This window comes from Manis pentadactyla, chromosome 7 (genome assembly GCF_030020395.1).
Source record: "Manis pentadactyla isolate mManPen7 chromosome 7, mManPen7.hap1, whole genome shotgun sequence".
NCBI classification, from domain to species: Eukaryota; Metazoa; Chordata; class Mammalia; order Pholidota; family Manidae; genus Manis; species Manis pentadactyla.
In genome coordinates, this window is record NC_080025.1 from 8,978,481 (window position 1) to 8,997,411 (window position 18,931).

Below are 18,931 nucleotides of genomic sequence, written 5' to 3' on the forward strand. Positions count from 1 at the left end.
GATTTTCTATATGCTGATAACACACAGGAGCAGATCAGGTAGCTACAGAGAAGTCAAGAGTATTCATTTTAGTTTTAAAAAGAATGAAATTTAGACTGCCTCTCAGAGTGGACGGTTCCTGTGGAAATGTCCCAACACCACTTACTAACCATGTGGGCAGGGAATGTTTTACAGACTGAAGAAAATATAGACTGAAGGGGAAAATGCTTATTGTAGACATGTTACTTAACCTTAGAACATCCTAACCTTCTATGGCAATTAAAATGAAACCAGAGCGTGGCTCCTTAGTTTCACGGTACTTGAAAAGCGTGATCCCGAGAAAGCTGTGGATTCCTAGATGCTCCCGTCGCCCCCCGGCTGGTTCCTGGGGTTTTGCCAGGAGACGCCTCCTCTGCGCCAGCCGGCCCCCCACAGCTCCTGGTCACCTGTGTTCAAACCTAGCTTCTGCACCTGTTTACTTTGTGACCTTGGGCAAGGTGCTTCGTAGTTCAGATATACAAGGAAATTTGAGGACGACCCTGGGATAAACCGTCTAAGGTCCTGTCGGCTCAAGGAAGAGCACGGCTTCTGAAATCTCCGGGAAGCCTGACGGACCTTCAGGCTCTTCACCGTGACTGCAGTGAGAAATTCATTACATCAAAGCTCACACACACAAGTACATCTGCAATATGTGTCCCCAAATAGTACCTTCATTTGGTGAAACGCAGCCTCCTATTTTCTGTTGTTTTATGGTTTCCCACTTACACAAATGCTAGTTGAAATTTACTCAGTGTCACCATTTACGAAGGATTGTGTCACACAGTTTCAAAAACACTCTTCAGAAAGTCCCTCTCTTCCCCTAAGAGAGCCTGGAGTTCCCCATGCGGTCATAGACTGCACCGCATAGACTGATCTGTGCTCGCGGTCACTGTATGTACACGTAAGTAAAGTACCTTCCACGTAGGGAATAGAGAGCAGAAGCTCCAGAATGAGTGAGGTGCCCTGGAGGTGAGCGGCCCCTCCGGCCTGCCCGCTGGACCAGGAGATTCCTAGGAATGTCTCCTTTGGAAAAGGGGAAGAAAACTCTCTCTGGACTCAGACCTTGTCCAAAGTATGACCCAAATAATAGTCATTTGATGTCTTCTTTATTCTCACTCACATAGCCCCAAAAAGCCACAATTGTAAGGAATCCCTACTTCCATTTTTTCAAGTAAATGTTCTTAGAATGTATCTCTTAAATACTGACAGTCGTGGGGTTCTGGGGGCATGAGGGGACTCTTTGTAAGAAGGGAGGCACCTTAGAAACACTTCTGTTCAGTCTCTGTGATGAGCCTGCAGTGACCGCACACCATCCCCACTGCTTCTGTTTTTTAAACGGTGCCGGGAAGCAGATCTATTTCCTTAGAAATGCTGGGGGATTATAGGCCCAAAGAAAGCTCTAGAATTCTGAACGAAGCTCAGTAGGAGATAACTGTGCTAAGCATGATGAGAAAATTACTTCATGGCTTCTAAATACAATACTCATATTTATGCAGTCCTATTTTATTCTTAATGTATAACTAGAACTCTAAGAAACAAGTAGGGTGCTGAGGATTTGGTAAATACCGTGCTTGCTTTTAACTAATACTGAAGTGAAGCTCCTGAACGGGAATAGTATTTAAAGGAAGAATTTCTGTTACATGCTGTGCTCCTTTACTGATTATTCCTGAGACCTTCCTCGACTACACATTTTAGAGATGAGATGTCAGCAGTGTGGGGGTCACAGAAAATTGAAGTAGGTGGACCACGTGAATGAAGAGTTAAGAATGAAGTTTGTAAACTTTGAATATCAGTCTCCTTCCAAAAACTAAAATTATTCCCCTGGACCAAGGAATGCATTTAGCCTAAAGTACTGGAAAGAAGCACATAGTCCTCTATTCAAATCCTAGCTTCTGACACTCATTTACTTTGTGACCTTGAACAAGTTACCTAACCCCTTTGAGCCTCAGTTTCCTGACATGTAAAGAGGGACCAGTAACTCCCATCTCTTGGCTCACCAGCAGCCACAGTCTGCAGGCCCTACTCTATTTCCCTTGCAAATTCTCTCTCCTACCCTGCAAAACAGTCCCTCCAGATCTTCCCACTTTGCTTAAAACTCCAATCCCTCAGCTCTCTTAGCAGATGACCTTGCATTCTGTTCTACAAGAAAAATAGAAACCTTCAGATGGAGCTCTCTTAATTTTCAGTAAACATCTCCATTTGTATCTGGATCTGTCTTTTCACTCTTTGCTCATTGTATTTAAGGCTGATCTTTCCACGGGTGCTCTTGGTCACGTTGGGTATCTTCAGCATTTCCCTACCTGCTGGCATTTGAATATTCTGAGGCCCTTCAGCTTCTTATTAAAAAAAAAAAAAAATCCCTCACTTCACATGCTGCGCCAGCTCCCCACCCTTTCTCTGCTCCCTTTACAGCCAGCCCTTTTGACTACAGTATCTATACCGATTTGCTGCATCATTTCTTTAGCTTCCACTTACTCCTGGTGCGGTCTAGCATCTGCATACTTCTTTCAACTGAGTGTCCTCTACTACCCCTCACTGAAACTGATATCTTCCAGAATTACCAAGTGCCTGTGTCAGTAGCATCAATGAATACTCTGCAATCTCACCGTATTTGAGTTCTTGGTAGTGTTTAATAGTTAACCCATCCCTCCTAACTGAAATACTTCTTTTCCTGTAGCTTCTATGGTACTAGTCGCCTTGTCTTTCTCCCTGACTCTTCGGCAGTGACCTGTTTGTCTAGTTGACCCATCTTCCACCGCCTGGCCCTTGAATGTCACTGTTGCTCAGGACTCTGCCCTTTTCAGAATGGAATCGCTCTGGGCTCTCTCAGCCACTCCGCTGGCTTAGGTCCCCTGCTGTGTGCTCTGTTTCATTCTGTGTGCTCCCAAATCAGTAACAGCAGCCGGTATTGCTCTCTCTTTGAGCTCTAGACATCAACTACTTAAAATCTGTCCAAGTAGCTTTGGAACATGTCCACTTGGGTGTCTCCCAAGCATCTCAAACTCCACGTGTCTAAAACTGAACCCATCAACCACGCTGCTTATCTCTCACTACCTAACAAGCCACATCAAAACTCAGTGGCTTAAAAGAACAATTTGTTGTCAGCTCTCCTGGTTCTCTGAAGCAAACGAGCCATTCTTGCATCTTGCCTGGGTCTCTGATGCAATGGCTTTCAGATGTCAGCCGGGGCTGTTTGAAAGCTCCACTGAGCTGGACGTCCAGGGTCACACACTCAACGTGGCTAGCTGTTGACACTGTCTGTTGACTGGAACTCAACTGCAGCTGCCGACAGGAGTCAAAACACGGTATTCCATGTGTCTTGGGCTTCTCAGTCCATAGCAGCTTGTTTTGAAGAGAAACATGCCATTTGGGAGCACACCCAGGGCCCATACAGAAGTTACGGGGCTTCTGATGACCTAGGATAGTGGACGTTCCAGGATGTCACTTTTGTCACATCAAGAAAGTCAGGAAAATCGTCCCAATCACATGGGAAGGAGGACCAGCTCCCCCCTGCAACTGGAGACATGGCAGGGACACTGTTCCTAAGGGCGTGTGGGATGGAAGGTACGGTGACAGACATCTTTGGACACATCTTCTTGCTTTCCAGATTTGCCTCTCTTCCAGGGCATTCCATACCAAGAAATGGCCTCACATTCACCTAGTTACCTGGGCCAGAAGTTTAGGAGTTCCACCTGACTCTTACTCCTCTTTCATCTCCCATATTCAGTCAATCAAGTCCAGTCAATCCTAACTTCAAAAGATCTCTTAGATCCCATTATCTCTCACCTGGATGATAGAAGTCACCTTCTATCTGAGATGTGTGTCTCTAGTCTTGCTTATCCATTCTACTGAAAGAGCAATACCCTGCCTGACCCCCTTCAGTGACTTAGATTCTGGTCAGATGCCTTTAAATGACTTACAAGGCTCCCCCGACTCTGGGTACTCATGACCAGGAGCTAAACTACCTGGTTTCTTATCCCAGTTCTGATCATTAATGACTTTGTTACTTGGGGACGGGTTATATCGCTTCTCTGTTACTTAGGTTTTCTCATCCGTTGGAATGATCCTGCATGTTCAGTGTAATTCTTTACATGGTGTAAAGTACATAGTGAATGCTTGAAAAATGCTAGTGGTTATCACTAGCACTGTTTAATGTATATCTTCTTTACCACAAAGTAAGGCACAGATCCTATCTGTTTTTCCACTGCTCTGTCCAAAGCTCTCAGCACAGTCATAGGCCTATAGTTATCGACTCTTAAGTATTTGCCACATGAGTGAATGAAAATAATATGAGAAAATTTTATAAAGTATATAAAGGGCCCAACACACAGTACTTGTGTAAAGTGTACCAGACACATGTTGGTTCAGTTCAGTGGTGAAGAATTGAAGCTCTGACACTGACCAGGTGGCGTTAAGCAAATTACCATCTCTACCTCCTGTTTCTTCATACGTTAATAATGAGCTTGAACTCAGATAATGCCTGTAGGCTGCCGAGCCGTGGTTGGACACGACAAGCATTTGATGCCTGTCAGTAACTATTAGTTCACTCTTTTCTCTGCAATTCTAGATCATGTACTTTTGTAGCAAAATTCTTGAGACAGTAGAGCTTAAATCTGCGTCAGTAACATCCTCTAAAGCAATAATAGAAATCCCTGTTATTAGTTGGTTACATTTTTAGTTGTTTGGATTTTATAAGAAGAATCTTATCCTTACTCTTGAACTGCGTAGTGTTCGAATGCGTAATATCCATTCATTCTGCTTTGATCTGTGGGGCGGCTAGACGTGCCGTACACAGAACAAGGTTCTGAGAACAGAGCAGTGAAAAAAAAAAAAAAAAAAACAGTCCGTTGTTCTTCCCAGAGCACGTGACCTGCTAGGCAAGAAGGAAATGAAGCGAGCAATCCCAGTGAGTGGGACAATGCACCACAGGGGAAAAGGGAGGGTACCACGCAGGACCTTTCAACCTAGTTTTATTTCAAAGTACTAGAAACAATGCCAAAATTTAGCATAGGATAATTTGGGATAATATAAGACAAAATGAAAAGCCATAAATTTTGGTTAGGATAACTCAAGCAAAATGACCTCTCCAATCCAGAAACAAAACACTCCTTCTGTCCAAACTCCAGCTCAAAAAAAAACAAGTTATGGGCTGCAGTGTACAGCATTATAACTGTATTCAATAATTACTGTCTATTTGAAAGTCTTTGAGAGATCTTGAAAGTCCTCATTAACAAGGAGAAAAACTGTAACTGTGTGGTGACAGGTGTTAACTAGCTTCTTGTGGTGATTATGGCACAGTAGCTACAAATATTGAATCATGCTGTACACCTGAAATTAATATGTAATATATGTCAATTCTATCTCAACAAAAATATTTAACTCCTATTTTATGAGTATAAATTGAGAAACTACATATATGTGTCTGTATACATATATGTATATATATGATTGATCTGGTCTAAAATAACTCAAATTATTTTTATATTTTCCATCATTATTATTATAAAATATGGATTTTTTTCTTAAATACTGGACAATTTCAGAGAATTTGATTTTACAGTAATTTAAAGAGCATTGATTTTTATTCATCATTGTTTATAGTACCTGTATTGCTGTATAGTAGTTCTTTAATTAGGCGCTATATTGATTTTGTCCATTAAGGTATGTTTCTAAGGTAGTTGTTTTAGATCACTCAGCTTGTGACGTCACACTCCTCCTTCACAGTGGTAAGTTATGGCATGTAGTGGTTTATAAAAAGGCATGGTCTCTCAGAGATCTCAGAGTCAGGGTATGAATCCCATGTTAGGTCATAGAATTGGAGGGCAGGCTATTGATTGTCTATAAATGCCTAACCTTGCTTCCTGACATCTTAATTATGAGTGCCTCTGTGGGACTTAAGGTGGGGTGATCATTTACCCTCTAAAGCAACTGAGTTAGACTTTTCCAAGTTGGATTCCTTTTCTGCCTTTCCGTTGTAATCATTAGAGGCCTGCCTGCTCACAACACAACGCAGGCAGCAAATTCACGGTATTGGTGGTACAAAATTTAGTACTTTGTCATTTTGGTTGGTTTACTGGTGTCACAAAATGATTTTCAAGTAGATAGCAAACCTCCTAATTACAGGTACGATTTTAAACACTCTGTTTTGTTCTTACAACATCTACAGGGAGTAAATTATTATTTATAAAATATCTCAGAGTATAAGGCATTTTTAAGGCATTATCTGAAAATGCCACCTGACTGATGTATTGTCCTACAAACTGGGATCTCATATAAGAAGGAGAGGAATAACAATACTTTGTGTGCGTGCTCTTTATGTTTTCACACTCTGCCGACTGTATTTTAAGATATTAAGAGTGTTGTGACACATACTTCCTGATGAAAGGAAAATTCACAGTTAGTAGGTAAAAAGACTGCTAGTGGCTGCCACACTCAGGCACAACAGGACACATTGAAAAAAAATCTTCAAGATGATACCCTATTGTGTTTGAAGACACGGTACAGCTCACACTTACTGTGAAGGCTTTAATTGGTTTGATTCCTAACCTACAAGCTTTGAGTTTAGAATAAGTACAGGGCACTCTGTTGCCCTATTTTTCTCCTCCATTTTTTCCCTCCTTTTTCTCTTAGTCAAGCCTACAAACAACTTTCATGTTTCCTATGATCATTCCCAGGTTCAGGCTCTGGGGGTTTAAGGATGGAGTGATCTCAGTAAGAGCACTGAATCGGCCTTCCTTTCATTTCCTCTGAAGCCAGAGTTTTCTGGAATTCAGGACATGATGAAAGACATCTGTATCCAGGCTTTTATCTAAGCAGACTGATGAGCTTCAGAAGACAAGGGCATACAAGTATTTACAAGTCTGTCAAACTGTGTCAGAGCTCAGTGACTGACAGGTGTGATTGCGCTCCATTGGGAACATTAGGGAATGCTAACAGGAATGACCACACTTGACTTGGCCAAATGGGAGAAGGGCTGGGAGTTGAAAAGCCAATCGTCGCAGAATTTGAGAAGATGTAGCCGCTGCACAAAACTCTAGTACCTGCACGCAAGCTGGAGGCTTTAGCAGGAATGGTGTACTAATCTCGGCCACCGGTTTAGGGGATTGAAGCAGAGAAAAACCAGAGCCGTTCTTAACATTTCTACATCACTGGTTATAATGAGAGGTCAGATCTGCACCTACGTTTTAGAAAAGACACATTCCAAGACTTTAATTCAAAAATAAATTCATGCAAAATAGTATAATAATTTGAAGCAAATAGAAGTTGGTAGGCCCTTTAAAATGACGTTCATAATTCATAGGAAATGCTAGACTAGATCTGGAATCTTCTATTTTGTTCTTATGCCACTAAAGCAAAATATGTACACCAATTTAAATTTTATTTCCTGTAACCATAATACTCCTAAGGGTTTTTAAAAGCCTATTTCTTCTATATTGCAGTATGCTTACAACTATTAGCTGTACACATTTGACAAAATCATCCTAATTATTATATATGTGAAACATTTTAATAATTAGAAAATACAGAAATGAAAAGGTATTGAAAAATACCTCTCCAAATGAGATGAATGGGGACTTTTTCAAATAGTTTATGTATTCATGGATGAATATTACTTATTACAAAAGCAAATCAAGATTCAGTATCAATTCTATCCCTGTTTTCCTTTTTTATAAATATAAACACAAGAAATCTTGCTATAAAATAAGCAGATGGGAGGAGTAGAAGGATTTTTTTAGAATGCTGCCATTCATCTATTTGAAATTCCTATTAGTCATATGTCAAAAATCACAGTGCAAGCTATTTCTAAATAGTATGTCTTGTCCACAGCTGTCAATTGCATCAAATTTCTTCAGTGTTATTGAAAGCAAAGAATTGGCAAATACCTACTTTGAAAGAGATTTGTTACACAGTTGTCCAAATCAGTCCATTTCTCCATTTCTGTGGAGTGAACCCAGAAAAGGCTTCACCAAGGCTTAGCAAAATACTGCTAATAATACCTGTTACTCTCTGACTTAGTAGCACTTTGTTTAATCTGATATATGCATAATGGGGTGGAAAATGGAGGTGTTGTTCACATTAATTCACCTTTGTTATTGTAATCTTGTTTGAGTGTTCTCATTGTATTATATGTCTTAAATATCTCCATTTAACTAGCTTGTTTAATTTATGGGCAACACTATATCATTTACCGGCAGAGCTAGTACTCATTAAAATCAAACTCTATGTCAGAAAAGGTCTGACTTGTTTTTTCAGTTCAAATAAATTAAATACATTTTGTCCCCGCCATCTCATTTCTGAATTTCTAGTCGAGGTAGATAGTAGAGAGGGAGATAAAGCACAAATCCGTGCTGTGAGTTTGATAGTTGAATTAAATAAAGCATTGCTGCCTTGAATATTCTTCCCTTATTCATGTTCTCTTTGCGATCATGAAACTCTTCTGCACATGGAAAGCATTCTTTGGCAATGGTGGGGTGGGTGATGAGGTCATCAGACAAAAGTATTCTGCCCCCCTCTTGATGCATCAGATTTCAAAACCTGGCCACAGTCTTAGATACTCCGTTTCTTAACTCCATACTTTGTCCTTGGTAGAAATGTGGGTAATACAGGGAAAGTCACTAAAGCCTTACCTCGGTTAGGTTCTCAATAAAGGTTGGTTCCATTTCTCTTTTCTCCCTTTTTAATATTTTTAATAAAAGCTTATTTATAACAAATACAAGTACCTGGGCAGAAGCATCCAAACTGAAAAATAGAAATTGGTCTCAGGTATTTGAAAATGTCTATGACAAAAAAAAAAAAAGTCCAGTTACATAGGAAGCAAAGTAATCTCTGAGTGGTAGGATTATATTTTTTATTATTAGCTATATGTTCTAATTTTGTGAAAATGAATACAGATCACTAAAATAAATATTAAGGTATCATAAAATAATCATTAAAAATTTCAAGGCATGATGCACAAATTATCCTCTACGAGTTGATCAGAAAAAATTACAGTGACTACTATAAGCCAATTTTTAATTTCTATTCCATAGAGCATTTCATGTCACTAAATTAGTTAAGAAAAATAGACCTGTAGCTGAAGGATTGTTAAGTGCCATGATTATGGACATCAAGAAACAAAGAGAGGAAGGGAAATTGTAAATAATGAGTTTTATTAAGCTTTCTTGTACAGCTCCTTCCTGCGTCACACCTGGATTATTACAACTGTATCCTCACCGACTCTCCAGTTCCAGGCCTCCACACTCCCGTGCTGTGCTCTCGTGTCCTTGAACATGCCCTCATTTTACCTTTAGCCTGATAGGAAGCTTTAGTAGGTTTCCATCAGCTGAAGCTGTCCTTAGCAGTTGGCGGCCCATGGGTCACTGTAGGATGCAGCAGTCCACGTAGGAAACAGTCCCTACATTTACTCGTAATATATGCTCCCTCGAACTTCACATTTATCTTTAAGTGTGAAGTTGCAAATTACTCTAGACCCCAATATCCATAACCTGGATATCTGTCATACTTCCCTGTGATTGTGAAGCGTGTTCCTTAGGAATCTTGAATTTGACTTGCGCTGGTCACACACATATACACGCACACACACATATACAACACAGGAACAAGTGCCTTTGTGGCACTGGAAAACAATGTACCCGTATTGTCTACTTCAATTACTTATTTAACATGCCATAAATTATATGCATAGTAATATAATACCAGTATTTATATCTCATAAGGAAAAAGGGTGGAATTATGTTGTTTTATGGAGTTGAAAATACAAAATACAAAAAAAAAATCACTAACAAAGTGTGTAGATCAAATCCTTTAACCTGGCACTCGAGGCCCTCTGTAAACTGACAGCCATTCTCCCTGTCCAGTCTTACCTCGCGCTGCTTCCAAGACAAACCTGCTAATGTCTTCCATTCAGTCAATACCTACTGAGAGTCAAGCACTCGATAGGTAACACCCCGTGTTGTCCTGTGCTTGCATTATTACCACCCTATTTTACAGATGATGTTCCAAATCAGAGATTTAGTATCTTCTTTACGGTCACTCTGCTAGTTAGCAACAGAGCCAGGATTCAAACCCAGGTTTGTCTGACTCCAAAACCAGTTTTCTTAATTTGCTCTCTAAGCAGATGGGTGCCTCTGCTCACCGCCGCCCTTCCACATGCCCAGTTCCACCGCCATGTTTCTAGTCGTGATGTTTGCTGCAACTAGAAACCTTCTCCTACCTGTCCTTCTGCGTTCACCTCAGACTTAACCCTTCCGTGAAATCGTTCATCCTGCAGCCACTAGTGTCACCTTCGTCTGACCCCTACTGCCGGTTTCTTTAGATCGCCGTTGAACTCATTACAGTGTAGGTGCTGTCTTCCCAACCAGGCAGTTGGTTGCTTGGTGGCAGAAGCCATGGAATCCAAAGGAGATAATCTCCTTTTCTCTGGTTTATATTTCTCTTTCTTACCTACAGTTCTGTGTCCCTAGTAAATGCTCAAAAATGAATTCAGCATTAAGTGAATCACTCTTCATAGGTAAAAGACCCCTCTCCTCTGTTGTAAAATGAAGCACAACCCTCTGATTTGAAATTAAGTCCTCTAAATTTTGAATTGACAACTTCTCTGGAGGCTATTATATAATTGACACTATATAATATTATCTGATATCTGAATTAATATTCAGATGACTACTTTTTTTAAAAGGCGAACTTCATAGTAAGTCAACTTTGTGACTTTAAAAAGATTAACGGAGAGAGGATAGTGTTTCCACCTCCGTTCTGTCCCTTAGCCTTTGTGAACCTGTCCTGAGTAAAAGACAATGGTGGCTTTATTTCTATGTGCGGCAAATTGTAAAACCTCCTTTATCACTAACCTCAGAACAACGGAGAACTGAGAAACAACCTCAGCAAAGAGGGAAGGAGGGAGAACATCATAGCGAAAAACAAGAAGAGTCTTGGGTCTGTTTCCTAAAAGCAGGCCATGCGGGAAGAGAGGAGACGGGCTCTCGGAGGCCATAGAAATTTGGGGAGCAGAGAATTTCTGTTTCTGTAGGTTGAAGGTCATTGAGAGGGGTGACTAATTCAAGAGTCCTGCTAAGGCTGCAGGTGAATTTGAGATGAGGGTCAGAAGGAAAAAAGGAAAAGTTGTGGCAGCCTTCATCAATAACTGTATGAATTTAAACTGATCCCTCCCTCCTTGAGGCATCCTAAAGTCACCACCAGCCCAATCTGCCGCACTCCCAGCATTCTGCTGTTTCGATCATTTCTAATATATAGTCTAGAGGAAGCTATATGAATCAGTGCAATTGACTGGTTTTGCTGTTGCTGTTTGCTTAAGGATTGATTTGGAAATCTCCATAATCCATTCTGCCTTAATTTACACTTTGCGATGCTATGGTACGCTTGGAAGGACTGATAAGTACCAGACTTAATCTCTCCCAAGAAATAACAAGACATATATTTGTAAGGTAATTATGTTTCAAGTGATCAGGAAAGGCTGTCGGTATAAAAACAGTTTCAGTAATAGGCATACCTTGGGGCTAGTCAAAGGATTTTTGACTTAAAAGATCTTAAACGAATGTGCTAAATCAGAATGAGTTGAGCAATGTCTAACAAAAACAGCTTTGAACGTGAAAATTACATGAGAGCATTTCGTTTTCTCAAGATGAAATTACCTGAGTGTTTTAGAAGAACTTTTTGAAAGGTAAGCTGTTTTGTTGCTTGGTTTGTGGGGTTTTTTTGTTCGTTTGGTTGGTTTTTTTTTTTTAAGTTTTTGTTCTTCTTCAATGGATCTCTTACATTCAGGAAAATTAGGTGGATTTACACAAGAGAATAACACCATAGATTCCGGAGAACTTGATATTGGCCGAAGAGCAATTCAAGAGGTTCCTCCAGGGATCTTCTGGAGATCACAGCTCTTTATTGATCAGCCACAGTTTCTTAAGTTCAATATCTCTCTTCAGAAGGATGCATTGATTGGAGTGTATGGCCGAAAAGGCTTACCACCTTCCCACACTCAGGTAAAAGTAGGCTTTCTTGTCGATAAATGAAAATGCCAGTTTGCATTTTTGAAGTTATTTTGCTTCTTAAGTTCAGCTGTTTAACTATTTGACCACTTTTGTATTGATCTTTGACAGTGAAAAGAATTTTGAATGTATGTTACACTTATCTTGAGGTTTGCAAATTAGTAGGAAGAAACAGTATTTTCTTCCTAACTTGCATTAATCAGTATTGATTGAGTAAAATGTACTAAAATGTGTGAGTAACTTAATGAATATCGAACATCATCTGAGCACCTCATAAAACACCATGGATTTTCCAAGTGTTTTACAAAGATCCTGTGATCATTTCCAATGATCTTTATTCCTTTCGTGTAACAGATGCAGGACGTTTTCTTCTCAAATGTATTCATACTGTTGAAAATACGTAATTTTTGACTTTATGCCAGGTTTACTCTTAGTAAAGAAATTCTAGGAACATACAGTAAAGAAATTCTGGGAACATAAACATAAAATATGATGACATGAACTTTATCAACTCAAGCCATGAATCCTCATCTACAAATAATGAACATTGAAATTAAGAGTTTTCATAGATAACCAAGGGTGATCACATTAGTGTGGAACTCAGAACAGTTCAAATATCCTTATATCATACATTCAAAGAGCTTTAAAGGCAGTTGGCTTGCATCAAAAAATCATCTCACAGTAATAGTCACAGATACGGAACTGCTATCAGTAATTCCACAGGCGTTTTTATGATTCAATGCTGGATCATGGTGTGTAAGTTGGAAATTGTGGTTCAAAAGAGGTCTCATTATGTCTAAAATAAATTATTTAAATTACCTACCATGAAATTGGCACTCCAACTTTGCCCAAGATCAACTAATATATTAGTAAATTCAAGAATTCCAAAAATGTAATAGATGGTTAATTAAAATTGACAGTTAAGTGAGCTTATTCTTGATAACCAGTTTATTTTCCCATAGAATTTCATGCTGATGTTAATTTGATTTCTAAAATGAAGACTGGAAGATTTTTATGTATGTTTTATATTACATAAGTTTGTGAGTATTGTGTTTTCTATAACCTGCAAATAAAATCATAATGAAAAATTGATCATATATTAATAAAATAATCATATCTTGAAAGTAAGATAAAATTTGAACATACTTTCCCCAAGTCATTCAGATCAGGCAAAGTTTCATACACGTACATAAATTATATAGCTGTGAAATTTTTGAATATCATGCTTTGGTGTATTCATATTTCTGATTTAATATTTTTCACATTTACATTATTAAAGCAAATGCCTGTAATCCTTGCACACCAAATATTTCTCATTGTATATGAGTGTCTGATTTTAAATGTGCTATTGTAATTACATTTGGCTGCAATCCACGCTATAGGTGACACTGACTAGGATATGACAACCAGATTTTCTGAAATGAAAGCGGACCCCTGTAACTTCAGTTATAGCAGATAGACTGCATTTATAGCAAGGGTGCGGTGAAATAGGAGAGGATATTTTTCCCACTGGAATCACATTCATAATTAAACTATTCTTGTCTAACTCAAGAAACATACTGCGAAAGCTAAGCGCAAGAGTGAACATGGAACCCTATAAAGTAACTTTCAGAAGATAATTTCAGAAAAAACTTATCTATTATGTTGGGTACTCTAAAGGTTTATTTAAAGATTTACGGGTGACTCTTTGCTAGTTATATATACCCTTTAAGATTAAGGAAATAAAAAGTGCAGCTTCAGATTTTCTCATAATTCTTCTAGTATTTAAACACAATGCATGTGATAGCCACTTTTCTTTTCCACCGCAATATATGTGTTTCAATAGGTTATGCATTTTCTTAAGCTCACAGGTTATAAGAGTTCCTTTCTCTGGTTTATTCAAGATCAGCAGAGCAAACAACTGTTTCTGAGTTCAGTGTTTAAACATGAAATATGCTATAAAGCAGCCCAAATTGAACATTTCTCTGTTTCTAGGGAACGTTAAATAAATCAACCTGAAATAATTAAAACTGGCCAGCCATTCAGAATAGTCACTTGAGTTTTGAAAGTCTTTGTGACCCTTTATAAAACTGCCCATTTGATTGTTGCCAGGGAGTCAATTGACTTCTCCCTGGTGCCCAATTCATTCTCCGGGACAGTTAGAAGCCTAAGGAAGCAATTTAACGCTTTGCAGTGTACTGTTATCATTTAAGCGTATTTGCATGAAGGCTATGTTAGAATGAGCTGGAAACATGGCTCTAAGCACACACCCCTCCTACTCTTTGACCTTGTGACCTTGAGCGAATCACTTCTCTCGCCTCAGAGTCTATCTGTAAAAGGAAAGATTTGGATCAGCTCTCTAATACCTCTTCCTCCTCTAAATTCCAATGATTACAGCCAGACTACGCTACCACTAAAAAGTTGATTTAAAAAAACAGTCAAGTATTCATAGATTCTGAGTGCTCATTTTAATAACCAAATCAGGCTTGTGGGTAATCGAACTGTTCAGAAATGAGCCACCAAATTGCCCGTATCAAGTATAAGCTCTGTCTCATGAGAGCTCTCCAGTGTGGTGAGACCAGATTTTATCCTAAAAGTAGCATAAAATCCTAAGACTCATCCCCACAAAAAAAAACCATGTCTCCCTCTTACAAATAGATCTTACAAAGCTGAAGTGACTCACGTTTGCCCTAAGGGATCACTTTACACCCTAAGAACAAGGCTATTACGTATTTCTATTCCGAATAATTGGCTTACTTTTCGTAGAGATGGCCTTAGCATGAAGTCGGGAGCTCATCTGAGGTATTTGGGTGACCCCCTGAAGTCCTGTGTAAATGTCCCTGCAGAAGAGCTAGCACTGGGCAGATCCTCAACAGCTGTCAGCTACACGCCCCCACCCCCAGCATGCCCACCGCTCCAGCCTTATTTTATAGTTTGCAGAGGTGTGATGCAAATGGCGATTTCAATGAAAAAGGTGGTGATTGAGTATGGGCTTGGGAAACTGGTTAAAAATTAAAATTTCCTCCCTCTAAATTTTACAGTTACTGTGTTTATAACATTAGAGGTGAAAAATCTTTATATGCAATGGGGCCATAAAAAGAAACTTTTTCCTGTCTCTTTGCCACATTAATACAAATATTTAAATCTGATGAGAAAAGGAATGGCTTATTTGAGATGGAGGCACCTTTCAGAAGTGCTGAATTAATTTTCTTCTGATAATTTTGGAACACAATTCCAGTGAAAACTGGCAGGTCAGATATCCACACCAGTCATTATTTTCATCCTTGTAAGATATAAATGAAAAAAAAGTGATTGAATGCTGATCAAGTTACAGCTTTGTGGTACATTTCTCACAGCTGAATGATGTTGTAATGCCATTTTATACTACCCAAAAATTTTTTAAAATGCTTTTTATTTAGATAAAAATTATAGTAGATCAGAAGCTGAATTAAATTTCTAAATTCTGTCCAATAGAAACAGCAAAAATCTGTGATCAGTGCAGTGAAAACATGTTTAACTGATTCTCTGAATCCCAACAACTGATTTTTTTCCCAGTTTGACTGTGAGCATTCATTAAGCATTCATATAACAAACTTTTCCTTAAATAGACTTCTGATGAAATTCCATTGAAGGAATCTATCAGAAAGTAGAATATTGATCATTCACATACATAGTTCTGTAACATTAATGGTGTATATATGAATATATATATATACTATAAATGCATATATAGTTCTATGGTACATTTTTCATCATAAACACACACCTCAGAAATAAAGTAAAACTGTATAAGAGCCTGTAGAAACTGAACCACTGTATTTTTAAGCAACTGCTTTCTAGCAAGTTGATTAAAACTATGTTGGGGAGCCTTTGCAGATGTCTTCCAAATTCACTACCTTATCTCCGGTGACAAAACTTCACCTCGTTGTTACCAGTCACATTCCATATTTTTAATTATCTTTTAAAAGGTTCTCCAGTTCAATTCTTCCGGCTCCCCAATGTTCCTGCTTAATCTTACTAAAACAAAAAGTAAGTCTAATGAGAATTGACTTCACAATAATAAATGGGCATATTGCCGTCTCTTCAGAAGCCCTTCACTGTTTAATTCTTTAGACTTTTGATCAGAGATGGAAAGACATCTTGATACATGTTTTCAGGAGAACCGTAATTAAGTAAAAACCTATGGGTTTCTCCATGGTGCCTCGGTGGTCACATGAGGGTCCCAGAGAGGAGGAGGGTTTTGTTCTGGAAAAGCCCCTAAAATGCCTGGGGTAGAGCGCATTTGAGTTCACCCCAGGTCCCCTGCTTCCTGGACTTCTGACCCTGCTCAAGCTCTGCTCAAGAATCGACTTGCCTCATCTTTGCAGTGCCAAATGTTAGTGTCTTCCTGGAAGGGTTTCCCTATAAGGATAAGTAGTCCTGGCTGCATGGTACTCAGTCGGAGGGGGAAGACCTTCAGAGACCATCTGGTGGTCTAACTAAAACAAGGCTGCTGGGTGGGGAATGCGACAGGTTTATGGCTGTATCTGCCAACTGCCAAAACTCAGCAAACTTTTTAATCGGTAGGAAGAATTAAATAAATTTGGAAACCACATCACACACTAAGGGAAAAGATGACCTGAGAGGCTTAAATACCACCATGGTGTGCAGTAGGTACTGTTCTTCATCCCTGCTAATGCTGGGCATAGATGCCAGTCGATCGGGGACCTTTTTCTAACGGTGCATTTATTAGGGTAAAGGAGAAAAGTTAGAAGAAAAAAAAACAGAGACAGCAGCAGCTGTGCATGTAATATTTCCGCCGACTCACCTGTCTTCCTCATCCTCATCCTCAGTATGACTTTGTCGAGCTCCTGGATGGCAGCAGGTTGATTGCGAGAGAGCAGAGGAACCTGCTCGAGTCGGAAAGAGCAACGCGGCAGGCGAGGTCCGTCAGCCTTCACGAGGCCGGCTTTATCCAGTACCTGGATTCTGGAATCTGGCATCTGGCTTTTTATAATGACGGGAAAAATACGGAGCAGGTGTCTTTTAATACCATTGTAATAGGTAAGAACAGTCTTCGAAGCATCTTTTTCTAGGCTGCAGCCCAAAGAATAGAAACTACATTGTCTTCATCAAATCTGAGGGACTCCTAGGGTGCAAAAGCCGGAGGTGAAATGTGAGGGATATTTTTAAATTGTTCATTTGTGAATATGTGACAAACCGTAAAGGGCCAGAAGGAAGTACGATCTGGAAGTGTCTTGGAGGAGGACATCATGAAAACAATTAAAAACCTCAGCATGTGAGAGGTGAGGCTTAGAACCTCACCCCCCCTGTTCTGAGAGAAATCTTCTGCATATGTGGATGTTTTATTGCCCTTGTCTAGCTTGGATTAACACATAGTCTACAGGCACACACCTGATCATATACATTTGCTCTCTTACAACACTAAACTATGTTTTCTACCTTTATGTTGTATCTACCTACCACTTCAGCATCTTATTAAAAATAATAAAGAGAGAAATGTGGTATCCACATATAAATCAAGTATAAAAATCAAATGTGTATTCATATTTGAACTGATTGTTTATAGTTCATAATGCATGAGCAAAACCAAAAGTTTCTGTGATGACTGCCCTTGTACTGTTCACCATGTAACTTATTCACTATGTAAGAATTTGTTCTCCATGTAAGAACTTGTTCGTTATGCTTCAGAAGATTGGAGACTGACGAAAATTAGGCTTGGGGTGGATTAATGATTGTGCATTGAGCATTGACTCCCCTATACAGAATTTTATTGTTGTTAACAACCATTTGATCAATAAAAATGAGAGATGCCCTAACAACAACAACCAAGAAAAAGTACACACTTCCAATTGTAAAATAAATAAGCAACCGGGATGTAATGTATAGCATAAGGAATATAGTCAAAATATTGTAACAACTTGGTATGGTGATAGCTGGTACTTAGAATTATCATGTATATAAATGTTGAATCACTGTGTTGTACACCTGAAACTAATGTAATGTAATACTGTGTGTCAACTACCCTTCAATAAAAAAAAAAAAAAAAAAAAAAAAAATTACAAAAAAAAAAAAAAAAAAAACCTCAGCATGTGAAAGGGCCCTGCTCTGCTGTCCTATTCAGGTCATCTGGTAGAGATGAATCCTGTTCAGGTTATGGAGCGGAGCGTCTGTAATTCCTCCAACACATAGAAAAAGTGATCCAAGTGACAGAGTTTACCTCGTGCAAGAGGAAGGCCACGTGATCAGCAATAACTATTCCTTCTTTTCCTTGTCTTCAGAGTCTGTGGTGGAATGCCCCCGAAATTGCCATGGAAATGGAGAGTGTGTTTCTGGAACTTGCCATTGTTTTCCGGGATTTCTGGGTCCGGATTGTTCAAGGGGTATGCGACTTGAATTCTTTTCTTAAGCCCATATAAATAAGCTGTAGAAACACGAGTAATACAAGAATCCACCAAGACAGGAGAGAAAGGGGGCATCTGGCGTACTGCTTGTCCCAACGATGCGTCTGTTCTTTGAGAAGCTCAGCAGAATCGTGGCTGTTAACCCTTCTGTCGTGTTTCATTTCACAGCAGCCTGCCCGGTGTTGTGCAGCGGCAATGGGCAGTACTCCAAGGGTCGCTGCCTCTGCTTCAGCGGCTGGAAGGGCACCGAGTGTGACGTGCCGACTACCCAGTGTATTGACCCTCAGTGCGGGGGCCGTGGGATTTGTATCATGGGCTCTTGTGCATGCAACTCAGGATACAAAGGAGAAAGTTGTGAAGAAGGTAAACATGTCAGTATTTCCAGAAGTCTGTTGTTATCTGCATAAAGCAACAGATTATAGTTGTAATCTTTTAGTTGTGCAGCTGAATCTTTGTGTGTGCATCCTTATGAAAGTAATTCGGATTTTCATATTTATGGACGCATAGTCTTATTAACATTTTAGCTAATAA

At 39.3% G+C, this 18,931-nt stretch overlaps 1 protein-coding gene across 10 annotated transcripts in view; it reads left to right on the forward strand.

The window, feature by feature from the left end:
• The window catches only part of TENM3 (teneurin transmembrane protein 3), a 1,816,466-nt gene that overhangs the window by 1,696,165 nt on the left and 101,370 nt on the right, over positions 1–18,931 (forward strand). For all 10 annotated transcript variants that reach the window (XM_036894289.2, XM_057505071.1, XM_036894291.2 and 7 more), the window contains 4 exons: positions 11,797–12,011; positions 16,829–17,039; positions 18,278–18,379; positions 18,569–18,763. In XM_036894289.2, the coding sequence (XP_036750184.1) occupies positions 11,797–12,011; positions 16,829–17,039; positions 18,278–18,379; positions 18,569–18,763 (723 nt within the window). The remainder of the gene's footprint in view (positions 1–11,796; positions 12,012–16,828; positions 17,040–18,277; positions 18,380–18,568; positions 18,764–18,931) is intronic.